The sequence below is a fragment of the Hyperoodon ampullatus genome (genome assembly GCF_949752795.1).
Source record: "Hyperoodon ampullatus genome assembly, chromosome: 2".
Lineage (NCBI taxonomy): Eukaryota > Metazoa > Chordata > Mammalia > Artiodactyla > Ziphiidae > Hyperoodon > Hyperoodon ampullatus.
The window spans coordinates 6,839,342-6,858,081 of NC_136915.1; the positions used below are offsets into that span (position 1 = coordinate 6,839,342).

The window sequence follows — 18,740 nt, forward strand, 5'->3', positions numbered from 1 at the left end:
TCTCTGAGTCAAGGGCAGCAACAAAGTCAAGCTGATGGCAAAACCAAGCTCCTTCCTGCTGTTCCTTCTGCTTGAGACATTCCTCCCCCAGGTCTCAGGTCAAATGTCTCCTCCCTGGGGAGGTCCTCACTAGCACCACCCTTTTGGAAGTAACCCACACCCCTCACCCGGCACTCTCCACCGCTTTCCCCTGAGCACTATCTGAAATGACCTCCAGTATTTGCTTACTTGTATTTTTGTTTTGTTTTGTTTTGTTTTGTTTTGTGGTACATGGGCCTCTCACTGTTGTGGCCTCTCCCGTTGTGGAGCACAGGCTCCGGACGCGCAGGCTCAGCGGCCATGTCTCACGGGCCCAGCCGCTCCGCGACATGTGGGATCTTCCCGGACCGGGGCACAAACCCGTGTCCCCTGCATCAGCAGGCGGACTCTCAACCACTGCACCACCAAGGAAGCCCCTACTTGTATTTTTGACCATTGGATCCATTACATCCACTGGCTGGCACATAGTAGGTGCTCAACAAATATCTGTTGAATGAATGAATGTCCTTGATGCATGATGCTCCCTCTCCCACTACCCTCCAAACACCTTATCCTCCCTTGCTATACAAATCTCACCCATTCTTAGAGGCTCAGCTCACCCCATTTTCCTTGAAGACGACTCCAGGTCACGTCCATTCAGTCAACGTTTACTAAGTGCCAACAAGCGTCAAGCTCCCTGTCAGGCATTGGAGCTGCTCGGATGGTTAAGACAGTGCTCACAGCAGACTCAAAACTAGATACAAGTCTTCTGTCAATTCTTATTGCCCCATAATTCCTTTTTGCATGTGGTTTGCCTCTTCCTGCCTAGACTGTAAATTCCTTGAAGACAGCAGATGCCATATAGGCAACTCTGCCGTGTCCCCGTGCTGAGCTGAATGTTGGGTGACTGGAGAGCCCTCAGCAGCACTTGATCAGCTGGTTAAGGAATAACGGGGGAGGGGAGGAAGAGGAACTATCCACGGGTAAGAGAACCAAATCACCACGCACTTTTACAACGAAACCCATGCAAGTGAGGGTCAGAATGGTAGCCACCTGCCGCCTCATTCTTCCTCTGGGAACTGAGGAACCAGCCCTCGAGGAAGCTGATTGCAGATGGCAAGACTCTGTGTCACTTTCATTCCAAAGTGGGACTTCAGACTCTGCCCTCCAGGCTCTTCCATAACAAACATCGCCAGGGTTGCTGCCCTCCCATTCCTGAAGTCTGTGTTCTGCTGGTTAAGTGACATCAGGACAGAGGACAATGTAGTGAGGTTTCCATGAAGAAAAATCTATTCAATTTAAAGGACTGAAATTTGTTCTGTGGTCACATCCTCCCTATATAGTAAAATGCCCTTTCTTTTTTTTTTTTTTCTGTACGCGGGCCCCTCACTGTTGTGGCCTCTCCCGTTGCGGAGCACAGGCTCTCCGGACACGCAGGCTCAGCGGCCATGGCTCACGGGCCCAGCCGCTCCGCGGCATGTGGGATCCCCCCCAGACCGGGACACGAACCCGCGTCCCCTGCATCGGCAGGCGGACTCTCAACCACTGCACCATCAGGGAAGCCCGCCCTTTCTTTTAAGTAACCTACTTCTCATTATGATAGTAGTTGAGAGTTATTATTTTAGGTTTTGTTTTGTTTTGGCCACACCACACAGTGTGGGATCTTAGTTCCCTGACCAGGGATTGAACCCACGCCCTCAGTAGTGAAAGCACGGAGTCCTAACCACTGGACCACCAGGGAAGTCCCTATTTTAGGTTTTTACTTACAAAATAAAAAGTAGGCAGCCCAACGCTAGTTCACCCAGTTTTGGTCTGTGAAATCCAGAAGTGTGGAAACCACTGGTGAAAGCTACCTGCCTCGTCGGGTTATGAACGTGTTGCCTTGGGGCTGGCAACTCCTCCATTTATGCTCTCCCTACGTCAGCTCAGCCTCACGCTGCTCTGCTCTCGCTCTTAAAATCCTCCCGGCCAAGACTCATCGATTCAAAACAACACCCAGTGAGCCCTGCTGCGTGCTCTTGGCACTGTGGACACACAGCAGCGAACAAACAGGGTCTGTAGCCCCTCACCGCCATCTCTCTCACTTGCTAACTGCCCTGACCTTGACTGACCTTGATCAGCATCCACGGACCTCCCATCTCCTGACATTTTCTAATGGAGGGACTCTTTAAATTGCAAATCAGATCAGAATTGTCTGACTCATGTCAGCCAGTGACTTCCCCTCACGTTCAGAATAAAATCCCCAATCCTCCCAGTGGCCGGCTGAGTCTCTGCCAGCTACCTCCTTCCTTTCCCTTTCTGCTCCAGCCGTTCCACCGACCTCGCGTCACTCCCGAGCTGCGGCCAGCCCTCTCTCACTTCAGGACGTTTGCACCAGGCCGGTGCTTGTGCAGATTCTCTCGTGGCTGCCCCCTCCCTCCCTCAGGGATGCCTTCCTCCCTCTCCCTGGAAAACAGCCGTTCTCCACCTGTCACCCTCATGCTACCTGATCTTTCTTTATCTCACCTCTCGCTCAGTGACATGGTTTTCTTCACTGTTGCAGCCCCAGTGCCTGGAACACAGTAGATGCTTGATAAGTACGTGTGTTTCCCCCAAATCTACATCCTTGTTCTTCTGGCTTCAGAGCCAACTTCCTTCTAGATGTCTGCTGTGTGTTCTGTGAGCTCCCCCATCTCACCAGGTCCAGAACTGTTAGTCTTCTCCCAAAACCTGCCACTCAGCTCCCCAAACCATTCGCCATTGGCCCCTGTTAGAAACCTGGCACGTATGCCAGATGCCTCACCTACAGTGGCCGAGTGCCCCTAAATCCCACCAGGTCTCTCTGAATTCTCCCCCTCACTTCTCGGCCTCACTACTGCTGGCTTTGCAGGGCCCTCATTATTTCTCACCAATCGGTCTCCCTCCCCAGGTCCTGCCTGGTCTTGTTACTGCAACCTCAGTCTCTGAAACTCAATGGTCACATACCACCAGGTTTATCTTTTTTTTTTTTTGGCTGTGTTGGGTCTTCGTTGCTGCGCACGGGCTTTCTCTAGTTGTGGCGAGAGAGCAGAGGATACTCTTCGTTATTGTGCACGGGCTTCTCATTGCGGTGGCTTCTCTTGATATGGAGCATGGGCTCTAGGCGGGCGGGCTTCAGTAGTTGTGGCACATGGGCTCAGTAGTTGTGGCGCACGGGCTTAGTTGCTCCACCATGTGGGATCTTCCCGGACCTGGGATCAAACCTGTGTCCCCTGCATTGGCAGGCGGATTCTTTTTTTTTTTTGGTACGCGGGCCTCTCACTGTTGTGGCCTCTCCCGCTGCAGAGCACAAGCTCCAGACACACAGGCTCAGCGGCCATGGCTCACGGGCCCAGCCGCTCCGCAGCATGTGGGATCTTCCTGGACCAGGGCACGAACCCGTGTCCCCTGCATCGGCAGGCGGACTCTCAACCACTGTGCCACCAGGGAAGTCCCGCCACCTTTATCTTGAGGCCAAGGTTCAGGCTCAGTGTGGCTCACAGGGACCCACAGACAGGATCTAGTTTGGGCTTTCTGGCTTCACGTTCACACCAAGCTACCTGGCGTTCCCCCCAAACCCTCTCATCTCTCTGTGCTGTTCCTCACCTGGAATGACCATTCTTCTCTTTCCTACTGCATTTTCTCCTGGAGAAATCCTTTTTGTGTTTCCTAATTCCCCATCTTCCTTCTGGGCAACCATAGCACCAGGCCCATCTCTTTCTCCTCCTGTTGTATTTTACCAACCCATGTAAATCCACATATCTATAAATATTTTTATGTGTAGCCACCTGTGTCTATATTCAGCTGAACAATATCTCCAACTGTAGTCTATTACCACATGGATCATTCTAGACTCTCTCTCTTGGCTTATCTGTAATTTCTCACTGCAACAGTGAGATGGTTCCCAGCATCTGCCATCCACTTACTTGTTTAATCCCAGTATTCATGTATAGTGGGGTCTCTCACTGTATCTTACCTGTGTGTTTTTGTCTACAAGATCAACATTCACTCCCAAGCACTTAAAAATAACTAAGTGCTTAATACACACCAGGCACTGATCTAAAAGCTACAAGCATAGAATTTAATTCTCATAACCAACCATGTGAGGCATTTACTATTAGCTCAACCAAAAAGGAAACTGAGGTACAGAAAAACCAGATAAGTTGCCCATGTCACCCAATTACTAAGTAGCAGAACCATGGCTGGCTCCAGAGGATAGACCCACAGAATCATGAACTCCAGAGCCTCCCCTGGGTTAGGGGTGCTGCCCGTAACATGAGCTGAATTAATAATGCCACAGTCCCTTAATTCTGACATTCTGGCCTTACTGTTTCTCAGCACTGCACGCTGCCATCTATGGTTGTTTTCTGAGCCCCCTCACACCGTAGGTCCCTGTGGCAGAAGGTAAGGATGGTTCAACCACAGGATTGTGCTCTTTAATTTGTCTGGGCCTTCACTACATTTGTAAGTCATGGAATTCACCACCTGGGGAATCCCCATTCCACCCCCACGAAAGCTGCTCCCACCCCCACCACTGTCCCACCCGGCCCCTGGTCTCTGCCTCCCTAACTCCCAGGAGAAGATTTTACATCCTGTCAGAAGCCTTTCAGCAGGTGGTCCCTCCACTTCCTTTCCTACACCTCAGTTTTCTCCACCTTTTTGTACACACCCTCTTCACACACACACACACACACACACACACACACACCCCTCTACGAAAGCCTCTATCTCTGCTGTGTGTGTGTAGGGGGCACTGCCTCCTTCTCCCGACACCCTTTCCTGTCCACCTTCAGGACCCCTCGGTGTTTGCTATGCACCTGAACACATGCAGAGGCTTCCCCAACCTTAAATCTTAAAAATCACAACTTTGCAACCACCTCATCTCTCACTCCTCCCCTTCTTTCAGCAAATATCATCTGAGCGGCCTCCTCCATGACAGGTTCTTTTAGGCAGTGGGGATTCCGGGACTAACAAAACTGGCCAAACCCCTGCCCTTAAGGGGCTGACACTCCAGTGCAGCCAAGCTGCTTGAAGAAGCAGGGAATGTGCCCTGCCTTCCACCGGCTCACAGAAAAGCAGCACATCTTGGTGAAAAGTGATCATATGTGTTTTATTGAGTATACAGAGGCAATTCTATTGTCCTCTAATAATATAATTTGGGAACAATAATCTCTGACTTGGTTAAAGTCTCCATAGGGACCTGCTTCCCAGATTCCTAGACATCGTTACTTGTGACATCATACTTTTCAAAACTCGTGTTTCTGGAGATGGATCTCACAAGAGGACGGATTCCACCCTGAACATGGGCCCGTGGCCCCCGGAAGACTACGGGATTGGAGAAGGATTCGTTTCTTTGGCCACGTTTGATTCCTTCCATCTCGACACCACGGTAATGGTTTTCATTATAAGAGCTGGTGTTGCCAAGAGCCACACAATGGCTGACCCAGCATGGTTGAGGGACAGCTGCCCAGCATGCCTTGGGGTTGGTGATGGGTCAACCTGGAAAGAGACAGCCTGGCTTTAAGAACTGCACAGAAGCCCTTACGACAGTCCCATCAGGGCCTGCCTTCCACACCGGACTTGTCCTAGTGGATTCATAGCCCAGGAGGGAAGCTCCACGCAGACCTGATTACCAGGCTTCTCCTCTCGAGTTACTGCCCCGCAGTAGAGGGCGGAAAGTCCTTTAGTTCCTCCTTTTCCAGGTGCACCTCTGACACTTTGTTCATCTTGGTGAAGATCTGATTGATTTCTATGAAGGTCTTGGACTTGGTCTCGGGGACAACCAGGAAGATGTAGGTGGTGGTGAGAAGACATATCACGGCAAAAATGATAAAGCTGTAAGCTCCGAGGCCCACCTGTGGGAGGGGAGAGGGTTCACGTGCTTGAAAAGGTTCTCGATTTACTGCTTGAGTATTTTGTGCCTCTGGGGCCCCTGGGTCGCACTTACTTGAATGAATGGGAAGATCAAGCCCACAGTGAAGTTGGAGAGCCAGTGGACGCTGCCCCCCACCATGTAGGCGGCCGGCCGGGAGGACTGCAAGAAGATCTCGGTGATGAGCAGTGCGGGGATAGGACCTGGGGAAGAAGAGGAAGGGCTGTCTTCCCTGCCGGCCGAGCAAGCCCACAAAGGGTCCTGGAGCCCCTGCCCGTGCAAGGTTCCAGAGGCATCCGGCCCAAGGCGGAGCAGTGTGTCTCCAGGACTCCTGGTCTCGTGGAGAAGCAGTGTGAGAAGGCACCTAGCAAGAGTCGGGCACAACAGGCGACCTCCTGTGATGTCCCTAAAGGGGGCCCATGACCACCTGTAAGACTCTCTGTGCCAACCACATGGGCACCGTGGTCCAGCCTACACAGGCTGCTTTACTGTCCTCGCTCTAGTCGTGCTCCGCCCAAACCCCTCTGCCACAAGAACACAGGCAGAGAAGCCATTTGGGCCGAATTCGCCCCTTCCTGGAGCCTCTCTAAGGAGCTCAGGCCAGAAGTTTCTAGGGCTGGTGGTATAGGAGGGGGCAGTGAAACCACAGAACCAGCTCTGGGGTACATACTGGGCCCAAGGGCATGTCCTGTGACATAGGAGATGACGCAGGCGATGCTGACGTAGGGCATCCAGGATATTGTGTCCTGGGGGGAGAAAACAGAGTTGGATCACACGTGGCAAAGCGGAGACAACCTGGGACGGGAGCGTCAGGACTCTCGGGTGCCGGAGGGCCAGTAGCTCTGCCTGGGTTGGGAAGGCGGGCGCCTGGCACCTCCTTCCACAAGCAGCGCCACCTGGATGCCCCTGGAATACCGGCTGGAAGTGGGTAATGCACTGCTGGGGCGGGGATCGGGGCTGGACGTGATCCCCAGGCAGCGGACTCGCGCATGCGCACGAGGGCTCAAGGCACCCCAGGCCCCACCTTCCTCACCTGCAGAGCCAGGGCGGCCGTCAGCACGCAGCAGGCGGTGAAGCAGATGGAGAAGCCCAGGAGGAGCAGGACTCTCCTCCCCAGGAGCTCCACCACGAAAACCTGGAGGGAAAGGGCGAGGAAAAGTGGGAGGCTCAGCAGGCCCTGGCTGCCCCCCTGCCCAGCAGGCCCACTGCCCCTGTGCGCCCACCTGCCCGTGTGTGTGTGTGTGTGTGTGTGTGTGTGTGTGTGTGTGTGTGTCCTTGAATGGCCAGCGGGCCTCCTCACTGTGCAGTCCAGGGGCCCCTTTTGCCATGTGGTGGCCCTGGCACAGGTAGTGGTCCCCAGTGTGAGACGTTGGAGAAGAGCCACCTCTCATGGCGGCAGCTTCCGGAGTGGACGGTGGGGACGGGTCTCCATCTTTGGGGCCCCAGGCTGCCGCACCCCCCGCCCCCAAGAGACAGGCTGTCATCTGAGGACAGCCCAGAGGCTAGAGAGGAGGGCACCGAGGGGCACGTTGCCACCGAGATCCGGGCTCCTTCCTGGGCCAAGATTCCCCACTCTCAAGGTGCCCTCCATCCTTGGTGGCAGACAGGGACTCGGCTTCCGGGGGCACTCACGGCGCAGACGGTCATCAGCACGTTGACTGCGCCTGTGCCCGCCGTCACATACTGGACATCCTGTGCTCTCACCCCAGCGCTCAGGTAGATCTGGTCTGCGTAGTAGTAGATCTGGAAGGCCACCCCCGAGGCTGGTGAGGCCGGCCGGGCAGCCTGGACCCCTCGGCAGATCCCTCCCCGCCCCCGCCCCCGCCCCCGTGCCTGCCCGCTGCCCCGGCCCCGGCTGCCCTGGTACCGCGTTCACTCCCGACAGCTGCTGGCCGCCCATGAGGACGACGATGGAGATGACCTGCCACCGCAGGGACCTCATTCTGAGCAGCTTCAGCACGGAGATGAAGCCCGCAGCCTTCTCGGCCTTGTCCTCCTCCCGGATCTCCTGTATCTCAGCGTCCACGTCGTCCCAGCCGCGCAGCACCCTCAGCACTGGGGGAGGGAGCAGAGGGGACGCTGGGGGCGGAATCACGCAACCCGCTGCCCACCCCCCCGCGAAGATGCCGCAACTTGCGTCGTTGCTCCTGGTCTCCTGGGAAAGCCTTACCGCTTTTGGCAGCCACTTCATCCTTCCTCTGAACGAGCAGGTACCTGGGGCTCTCCGGGAAGAAGGGCAACAGGAGCAGCTGCAGAGCCGCGGGGATCCCGGTCACCCCGAGGAGGATGGGCCAGCCTGCAAGGAAACCAGCCTTCCGTGAGAACCGGCGCCCCAGCATCCTCTCCTGCTGCTCTCCGCCTCCAGCCCCACGGAGCCGCTCTGGCCCATTATCCTGACTGATTTTCTTTGGAGCCGGAACACAGGCTGGGGGCCGGGGGTGGGGGCGGGGCCTTTATCTTTCTCACTTTTCTGTCCGCAGCGCCTAGGATGGTGTCTAACCAAGAGCGGACACTCTAACTACTTAAGAGAATGGATGCTGATGAAGAGCCACTACCACCTATCAGATGAACAAAGTGAAAAATTTGGACAACACCAAGCACTGACGAGAATGTGGGCAGATGGGACGTGTCCACACCGCTGTGTGCACACGTGGCATCTTTAGGGGACAGTCTGGCAGGAGCTAGTGCTGCTGGACACCCACATGCTCTAACCCAGCAGTGCCGCTCGGGAACGCATGCCTGGGCCCCCCGGACACCGGAAGGACGAGGACAGAGCAGCACTGATTGTAGAAACAAAACCCAGAAACAAGGCGAATGTCCACACGGTAGAACGGATGCATAAATCATGGTTCATTCATAAGATGGAAGTTTGTACTGTGGTGAAAATGAAGCAAGTCAGGACAGGAGCCAATCCACCAATGCGACGTTGGGTGCAATGTAATTCCACACAACGTGGTTCCATTGTATTAAGTCCGGAAACAGGGAAAATTCACTCTATCTTCTAGAAAAGTGGTGAAACTCTTCTAGGGAAGAGTAAGGATGTGATAATCATAAGTGTTGGCACAGTGGCTCCCTTTGGGGGCAGGAAGGCTGTGATTGAGGGGCGCGCAGGGGGCCGGCGTGGCTCTACTTCTGGACCCTTATATATGTTACATCACTCAATAAAAACGGTTGAATAAGTGAATGACTGGTTCAGGCTCCTTCTAGGAGCTGTGAATGCCCGACTCACCCCCTTTTCTCCTATGCAGGAGGTGATAACTGCAGACATCTGCGTGCCAGGCACTAGAGTCTCATGGCTTTTCACATGTAGCCCACTTCCCCATCATAGCCGTGTCAGGAGGCAGGTACCAGGATCAACCCCATGTTACACGTGCAAACACTGAGGCATGGAGGGCATGTAGCTCCCTTGCCCAAGATCAGTCATTTAGGAGCAAAGCTGAGATTCGAACTCAGGCACATTGAACCCTGAATCCCCATCCTCCCAACCTTCTCCCACCTCTTGGCTCTGAAGCCAGGGCCTAGCTGATCCGGGTCCCGCTTCTATCACCCTGGCACAGACTACAGCTAGTATGGACGTGCCTGCCGTTCGGGCCGTTGCCATCTGCCCTCTGGCCCCCACCCCACCCCCTACACTGAAACTCTTCCCATGAGATCTCAGTGACCCCTAACTGCCAATTCCAGACACCCTGTTCCGATCTTGACCCCCATGACTTCTGTGCAGCCTTTGTGCTGTGACTGCCCACTCACTTCCAAGGACTCTGACACTCTTCTCTCTGGCCTTCCTTCCTTCCTTCTTCACTGAGCACCTCGTATGTGCCATGAATTTTGCTGGAGATTCAAAGATGAGGAAGGCCAAGCCCTGCCCTCCACACTCTTGTCTAGAGGAGGGTACCGATGGCTGAATAGTCACCATAAAGGATGGAGGGACAAAGTGAGAGTCCACCACAACACCTGCAGCTCCCTGCATGCACAAGGAACTTTATGCTTCCATCCCCTGTGCCCACATCTGGAATGCTGGTCCTACCCACCCCCCCAAGCCCAGGCCCTCTCTGAGACCCCCTCCCTGGGTGGAACCAGGGCTCCCTCCCACACACCACAGAGCACTTCGCAGGTGCCAGGGATCCGTGGCTGTTTCTGGGTGCAGCGGGTTGGTTACGTGCCATCAGCGGGGACAGGAACCAGCTCCTCCACTCCTGGTCCCAGCTCTTTACAAGGGCGATTGAAAGGTGGGAGAGATGGTAGTTAAGCTCGGACTCAGGCCTGCACTGCCTGCATTTGTGTCCTAAGGAGACATTGGACATGTGATCCAACTTCTCTATGCCTCAGGTTCTGCGCCTGTAAAATGGGTATAGTAACTGTACATGCTTCATAGGTCGTTTGGAGGATAAAATGGATTATATAAAAGACTTCATGTCTGGCCCATACGTTTTGACTGGTGCTTTGTTAGTGGTGATTTCCCTTTCAGAGGTTCGAGACCCAAGACAAAAAAAAGGGAGGTCATGCAAGAACACCGACAGTTATGAGTTGCTGTGCACCTACTATGTGCCAGGCCCCTGGCTCTGGGGTGTGGGGGGGTGCGGCTCCGAAGTCTGGGTCTGGTGTGGATACTGGCCCTGAGACTCACCACCTCACCCACGGAGGCTGGGTCTTGTGACCCTCTTTCCTGGTCTGTGATGGGATGATCATGGGCCCCTGGGCAGCTGCATTGCTGGGAGGTTCCAGTGCAATGGTGCCGGAGGCCTTAAGCACAGAGCCTGGCACCCTGGTGGCCGTCATTACCATGCCCCGGGTGCCTGTGTGACAGCCACCAAGCAACCAAGAGAAAGATACCAGCACCTCCTGTGCCCTCACAACTCCCTCCTCCGTGTCCCAAGAGGGACTAGAGAATGTCAGTCTGTCTGTCCCCACCAACTTGTTCAGGCCCGCTCTGGGCAACCTCCAGCTCAGCACCGTGGGGTCAGGGCTGTGCGGGGGCCCCGTCGTTTAGAGAGAAAAGACCAGCTCATAGGAACAGGCTGGGGGTCTGAGGTGTCCTGAGCTCACCTTCTTCGTTTGCGAGGAGACTCCGAAGACCCAAGATCTGGGCTGCAAGGATGCCGACGGTGATGAAGAGCTGGGGCACCACCCCCAGGGCCCCCCTCAGGTTCTTAGGGGCCAGCTCCCCTAAGTACATAGGGACGACATTGGAAGACAGACCTGGGAGGGAGGGTGAAATAAAGACACCATCAGGAAACATTAATCTGGCAGGGATGAGCTCTGTCTTCAAACACATTTATTCTTCCTCAGCAATCGCATTTGTTGGGCTGAAACTGTCTCAAAACTGCAGGAGTAAGCAAACAACCTTGCAATTCTTAGGCCTTTTAATTTAAGAGAAAATAGTCTGACCAAAGAAGTTTATGGACAGTGCGTTCGCTTCCAGACTGGTGTCACCTGGGGACACAGGCCACCCGGACCTCAGGTCTTCCCTCCTGATTGGCTTGGTCTCGGAGAGGAAAAGCCCAGGTGTGGTTAGACTCTCTCTCCTCTCTTGCTCCTTGGGGGGGAAACCTGTTAATAAAAGGCCAAGGACCCCTGCCCACCAGCTTTACCTTCTGAGACTGTATATTACATAATAAGCTGATGCATAGACATTGAAGCACAAGCTTTATTTGTCAGTAAGCTTTGAAAAATTAAATATATATTGTAGACTAACTGCGTTCTGGGATCTGTGTAATGACTGAACTACTTCTGAATCCTCAATATTTGAACTTGTTGGTTTTCCCGTCTTACTGACATCTGACCCCCTTATGAATAGGTGAAACTTAATTTTATAGGCTCTAAAGTATTTTCATAGATATTATCCCATTTAGTTCTCCTAAAAGTCCAGTGAGAGGTTGGGGGTCTGGGAGGAAGGTCAGATGGGTTGTTACTGGTCCAAGTATCGCACATGGAGCCAGAGGCAAGCTGATGCTCAGAAAGACGTGGGGTCTGAGAGGGAGGCTGTGGCCAAGGGCAGACCAAGGGAGACAGTGTGGGGCGAGGGGAGGCTGGAGCTGCTGGTGAGGGGAGGGTATTTTATAGCACTGAGATAAGAGGAAACTGACGGCCAAGTTTTCAAGCTCTGCAATTCTGCCCAAGGACATCTCTGCTTAGTATTTTATTATTATTATTTTTTGGCTTTTTTTTTGACATCTTTATTGGAGTATGATTGCTTTATAATGTTGTGTTAGTTTCTGCTGTATAACAAAGTGAATCAGCTATACATATACATATATCCCTATATCTCCTCCCTCTTGCATCTCCCTCCCACCCTCCCTATCCCACCCCTCTAGGTGGTTGAAAAGCACCAAGCTGATCTCCCTGTGCTATGTGACTGCTTCCCACTAGCTATTTTACATTTGGTAGTGTATATATGCCCATGCCACTCTCTCACTTCGTCCCAGCTTACCCTTCCCCCTCCCCGTGTCCTCAAGTCCATTCTCTACGTCTGCATCTTTATTCCTGTCCTGCCCCTAGGTTCTTCAGAACCTTTTTTTTCTTTTTTTTTTTTAGATTCCATATATATGTGTTAGCATACGGTATTTGTTTTTCTCTTTCTGACTTACTTCACTCTGTATGACAGACTCTAGGTCCATCCACCTCACTACAAATAACTCAATTTTGTTTCTTTCTATGGCTGAGTAATATTCCATCGTATATATGTGCCACATCTTCTTTATCGATTCATCTGTCAATGGACACTTAGGCTGCTTCCATGTCCTGGCTATTGCAAATAGAGCTGCAATGAACATTGTGGTACATGACTCTTTTTGAATTATGGTTTTCTCAGGGTATATGCCCAGTAGTGGGATTCTGCTTAATAATTTAAAAGGGGCATCACAGTTCATTAATTAATACCAATTCTTTCTGATTTTCAGACAAAGACGGACAGTCTTTAGAGCAGCTCTTAGGTGTCTTGTGTGGTGGATGGGGGGGACCCTGCAGGCCCAGTGCCCAAAGGGCTATGGAGAAAGCGAGGCCCTCGTGTTGCCCGGTCACCATTCAGGCCCTGGGGGCCGCTTCTCAAGGCCAAGTGCTTCTGAACTTAGGTAAGAGCAACACTGGAGAGACAAACACCAGGAGGTTTGTGAAGAGATGGGATTCCCTTCATGTTGGTGAACAGTCTCATTCTGTCTTAAAAACAACTCCACGGGGCAACCCCCGGCCAGCCTGTTCTGACACCAAAGTCAGAGAAGCAGCTTTTTTTTTGTGTGTGTGGTACACGGGCCTCTCACTGCCGTGGCCTCTCCCGCTGCGGAGCACAAGCTCCGGACACGCAGGCTCAGCGGCCATGGCTCACGGGCCCAGCCGCTCCGCGGCATGTGGGATCCTCCCAGACCCGGGCACGAACCTGCGTCCCCTGCATCAGCAGGCGGACTCTCAACCACTGCGCCACCAGGGAAGCCCGGAGAAGCAGCTTTTAAAGTTTAAATTCCATTAGTGAAAGTCTGAAGTGTTCTTATCAAAGATGTTGACTAACAGCAAACCAGCAAACTGAGCATCTGGGGGTCCAAGCTGCATTGACCCTGAACCCCCTTGGTCAGAGTGGCCGTTTACTTCGTTTTTAGGGTGTCTAAGTACCACGGGGCTTGATGACACACTTTCCTGACTTTTCAGGAAATATGTGAAGGAATGAGCAGGAAATAGATTAGGCTTCTGCTGGAGTTCTTCAAGTATGACCTGAAGACACAGGGGGTTCCTGATACCTTTCAGGGGGTCTGTGAGATCAAAACTGTTTTCAGAACCGTCCTGAGATGTTACTTGTCCTTTTCATTCTCGTTCCCTGACCAGTTTTCCAGAGATCACATGCCCTCTGACATCACACCAACAGAATCCAGAAGCAGGTTTGAGAGTCTGGCTGTCTTCTGTTAAGCCAGACATTCAAGAGATTTGCACAAATGTAAAGCAATAGCACTAAATTTTTTTGTTTTAGAAAATAGAATTATTTTCATAAAGACATGTAATGGGCTTATTATTGCTATCTTAAAATGAATTAATACATTTCTTGGTTGCAATTTCTAACATGGTAAATATTGATCAGTATAACGCATACGAGCTCCTTAGAACCCTCAACAATTTTAAGAGTGTAAAGGGGTCCTGAGGCCAAAAAGTTTGAGAACTGTTGACCAGAAGTCATGCTTATTTAAAAGCAAAGGTTGGTTGGGAATTCCCTGGCGGTCCAGTGGTTAGGACTCTGTGCTTTCACTGCCGAGGGCCTGGGTTCAATCCCTGGTTGGGGAATTAAGATCCAGAAAGCTGTGTGGCATGGCCAAAAAAAAAAAAAAAAGCAAAGGTTGGGATGTTAAACTGTGATTTTTCTATTGGAGCCTAACATTTCTTTCTTGGAACCAACTCTGAATTGTTGGCTGTCAGTAGAAACGTGACAGCACCTGCCCACTGCAGACAACTTCCAGGAATCGTCCATTTTTCATAAAGCTGAGCCTGGCTGCAGGGAAAAACTGCAGGACAGGGCCAGGCACCTCAGGACTCCTGGCCAGACGGTAGATAAATGTCCAGGTGCTCTCAGGGAAAGCTAGAATGAATGAAGTTTGCCAGGGGGCCCATCAGTCCCTCCTTGAGGTGACCTCTTCTGTCTTCGGGAATCTTGTTTTCCTCTCCATCTCCCCAGCCCTGCAATCCCTCGCCACTTCCCCCAGTACCAGGCTCCTTGCTGTCTCCTCTGCTGTCAGTAAACTCCAGGGAAGGGGTTTGCTGACATCCGACCAAATTATCCCTTCTTCATCCCCATCCCTGTGTTTGGAAGGAGAACGAGTCACTTGACAATGCCACAGCCTGGTGGGGGGCGAGTGAAGCGCCCAGGGTGCAGCATTTCCAGGGGCACTTACCCTTGGGGGCCCACCCTGCAGTGCACGGCCCCGAGAGTGGGCACCTCGCTTGCCTCGACAGCCCTGGCCCTTCTGCCTACAGAGGAAGCCAACCTGGAGGAAGGCCACAGCATGGCTGAACCATGTCTCTTCAGTCTGAAGCCATCATGGGGGAATTTTCTATAACCAGGGAAACCCGGCCTGGGCAGAATGGCTTTGGAGAGGTTACTACCCTTAACTCTTTTCTGGTAGAGGGATTCATGCATTTGATAATTTCTCAAGCTTTTTTGACCACAACTCACGGTGCAAAATACAGAAATACATTTTACATCCAACTTGGTTCTCACATATGTATAAAGATAAAGAACTGAAACGACGTTTCAAAAGACAATCCTTATCTTTACTACATGTGACACAGTCTACCCTAGTTACAAACAAAAAAAAAGAAAATTCTGTTTGCTAAACAGATGTCACCACCCACCAGGCTGGGATCTGGGACCCTTTGCTGCAGTGTTTGCACCTGGACAAACATCTCCTTGAGCAACAAGCTACAGAGAAACTATAAGGGACTAAAAATAACTGTGTGCATGTGTAGTTGGGGCAAATTATGGACAAAAAGATACAAAAAGACCAAAGAAAACCCAACTGTCACCTCTGAAGAACCAGGAGAAAACACTGGATGTCTTGAGCCAAAGCAGTGTACTGCACATGCCCCCTGCACTCAACAGCATAAAGGGGTGGGCAAAACACCTAAGCCACCCCTCTGGCCTGATACCTGGACACACCTCTTCCCTCACCCCATATAAGGAACGAGCTCGCCCCCCGCCCCCCACTCCGGGAGTGAGCAAGGGAACCTGTTACTTGTTTTTGCTCCCTCCTGCGGCCGCAGGGGCTCCAACAAAGCCTTGCCTGAGTTTCTTGTCTGGCCTCTAGTCAATTTCTGTTGATTGGGGAAGGCCAAGAACCCTGGTCAGTAACAGTCCCGACTTGCAGTTTAGAAAACATTGAGATAAAGGACTGGTTGGAAGGACCAGTCCGGTCCTAAGATTCTCTATCTCAGTCTTTCAAAGAACAGCTTTCTTCACAGGAAACTCCACAGTGAAGATCTGCCCGCGGTCCACACACATCCCTATAACGCAGGGGCTTAAGCGTCTACCCACAGCAGAGGTGTAGGAACAGCTTGGACCTATATGCTTCAGAGACCCCAAATTGGTTCAGACCCCAGGTGCCTGTTCTCCCTCCCTCTGACCATCCCGAATCACAGAATGGTTTACCTGCACATATTCCCACCAAAAGTCTGGCCACAATTATCATCTCAAATGACCTGGCAACTTCACTGCATCCCATTAAGATCGCAGGCACGATGGAAAAGATGTTGTTGAACAGCAAGGTTCCTTTTCTGCAGAGGACAAAATACCAGTTGGTTTGGTTTAAGGATTTGCCACTCCTTTAACAAATGTTTGCTGAGCATCTACTCAGTTGTGTTGTTTGATTTGCTGTTGACCTAAGATGGATACAGGTCCAGTGCATGGCCTGGTGTGGGAATATTCTCTGTGGGAGCAGATATAAATGACCCCAATGCAGAGGGCATCAGTAGTGGGGAACAGAGGGAAAGGCTCACATATTACAATACAGTAAAGGGTTCTGCAACCATAAACTAACATGATTTTAGTGTAATCTTGAAACCCAGACTGGATGAGGACATTAAAGGAAAGGTTTAGGCCAATCTCACCTATCAACATAGATGTGAAAATCCTAAATGAAATATTAGCCAATTGAATTCAACAGCATATATAAGAATCTTTCAAAGTTAAAAACACCTTATTAAAGATTGTACTGGGGAAAAATATAGGATTATCAGTTGAAGTAGCAAAACAAGTCAATAAAATTTGATATCCATCATGATTTTTAAAAAAACCTTAACAAACTATAAAAATGAGGGAACTTATGTAAGCTGATAAAGGGTATCTCCTGAAAACCTATAAAAAAATCAAACTTAATAAAACTTACAAAGCAGTCCAATTTAAGTCAAGACTGGAGTTGGATTTGGGCCCTGGAGAGCCAGACAAAGGCAAAGGGAAAGTTTCTCTGGAGAAGCCCCTCCCATTGGGCTCCCCAGGAGTCTACCAGCCAGGGACCCCCACCCCATGAGATGAAGCATCACCATTACAGGACACACAAGACAATCCACCACCTGCAAGAGGCTGCACATAAAAACAGCACAGCTTCAGACAACAGGATTAGACAGAAGCCATAAAATATGTTTTAAATGAGTAGTGTCATAAAATAAGGAATCAAAAGGGTACTATAGAAAGAACAAGAACATATATAAAACAGAACTATCCAAAACAATAGCAAAAAAGATAGATTTTTTTTTTTTTTTTTTTTTTTTTGCGGTACGCGGGCCTCTCACTGTTGTGGCCTCTCCCATTGCGGAGCACAGGCTCCAGGCATGCAGGCTCAGCAGCCATGGCTCACAGGCCCAGCTGCTCCGCAGCATGTGGGATCTTCCCAGACCGGGGCACGAACCCGTGTCCCTGCATCGGCAGGCGGACTCTCAACCACTGTGCCACCAGGGAAGCCCAAAAGATAGATTTTAAAAGCAAATGAATAAAACTTAGAAATGAAAAATATAGTCATTGAAATAAAAACATAGTAGGTGAATTGCAGCTGAGGAAAGAATTAATGAATAGGAAGGCAGACCTGAGGAAGTTACATAGAAAGCAACACAGACAGAGAGAGAGAAGATGGAAAGTATGACAGATTAAGATAGGGAGGATTATAACATCACTAGTCACAGTAGCCAGAAGGTGGAAGCAACCCAGATGTCCATCGACAGATGAATGGATAAACTAAATGTAGTATATTCATACAACAGAGTATTATTCAGCCTTAAAAAGGAAAGAAATTCTGACACGTGCTACAATATGAATGCACCTTGAGGGCATTAGGCTAAGTGAGATAACCCCATCACAAAAGGACAAATCTTGTAGGATTCATTCATATAAGGTCCTTAGAGGAGTCAAATGCACAGAGACAGAAAGTTGATTGGTGACTTATGGGAAGACAAGAAAGGGGAGTTACTGTTTAATGGGTACACGGTGTCCGTTTTTGTAAGATGAAAAGTTATAGAGATGGGTGGTGGTGATGGTTGCACAACAGTGTGAATGTACTTAATGCCAAAAACCTGTACACTGGACTTCCCTGGTGGCACAGTGGTTAAGAAGCCACCTGCCAATGCAGGGGACACAGGTTCGAGCCCTGGTCCGGGAAGATCCCACATGCCGCGGAGCAACTAAGCCCCTGCGCCACAACTTCTGAGCCTGCGCTCTAGAGCCCGCGAGCCACAACTACTGAGCCTGCATGCCATAACTACTGAAGCCCATGTGCCTAGAGCCCGTGCTCCACAACAAGAGAAGCCACTGCAATGAGAAGCCCATGCACCACAGCAAAGAGTAGCCCCTGCTCGCTGCAAATAAAGAAAAGCCTGCACGCAGCAAAGAAGACCCAATACAGCCAAATAAATAAATAAATAAATAAATAAATAAATAAAAATTTAAAAAAACCAACCTGTACACTTAAAAGTTGGTTAAAATGGTAAATTTTGTTATGTATATTTACCACACTTTTTTTTTTTTTGACGCACTGTGCCACTTGTGGGATCTTAGTTCCCTGACCAGGGATCAAACCTGGGCCCTGGCAGTGAAAGCGTGGAGTCCTAACCACTGGACCGCCAAGGAATTCCCACCACAACTTTTGAAAAAGTTTTTTAAAGAAGTCTTTTTACAGACGACAACAACAACAAAGGCACAGAGGAACTTGCAGAAGAATATAGAAAATGGAGGAGAGAAAATATCTGTAGAAATTATGGCTGAAAACTTTCCAGAACTGATGACAAAGACATGAAACCTCAGACAAGGAGCTGCCATGAGTTCTGGGATAAATAAATCAGCCATAGCTTGCTCATGAAAGGAAGATTCAACAGTGTAAGGATGTTTAGTTTTCCTCCA

The 18,740-nt window shown here is 50.8% G+C and overlaps 1 protein-coding gene across 2 annotated transcripts in view; it reads right to left on the bottom strand.

Annotated features, from left to right (window-relative positions):
* Nucleotides 1-5,666: 5,666 nt before the first annotated feature.
* Nucleotides 5,667-18,740, bottom strand: part of SLC2A5 (solute carrier family 2 member 5) — a gene marked incomplete at both ends in the record, with an annotated part of 33,405 nt that continues 20,331 nt past the window's right edge. For both annotated transcript variants that reach the window (XM_079697038.1, XM_079697039.1), the window contains 9 exons: nucleotides 5,667-5,870; nucleotides 5,963-6,090; nucleotides 6,558-6,633; nucleotides 6,921-7,022; nucleotides 7,520-7,630; nucleotides 7,755-7,942; nucleotides 8,058-8,183; nucleotides 10,931-11,083; nucleotides 16,005-16,129. In XM_079697038.1, the coding sequence (XP_079553164.1) occupies nucleotides 5,667-5,870; nucleotides 5,963-6,090; nucleotides 6,558-6,633; nucleotides 6,921-7,022; nucleotides 7,520-7,630; nucleotides 7,755-7,942; nucleotides 8,058-8,183; nucleotides 10,931-11,083; nucleotides 16,005-16,129 (1,213 nt within the window). The remainder of the gene's footprint in view (nucleotides 5,871-5,962; nucleotides 6,091-6,557; nucleotides 6,634-6,920; nucleotides 7,023-7,519; nucleotides 7,631-7,754; nucleotides 7,943-8,057; nucleotides 8,184-10,930; nucleotides 11,084-16,004; nucleotides 16,130-18,740) is intronic.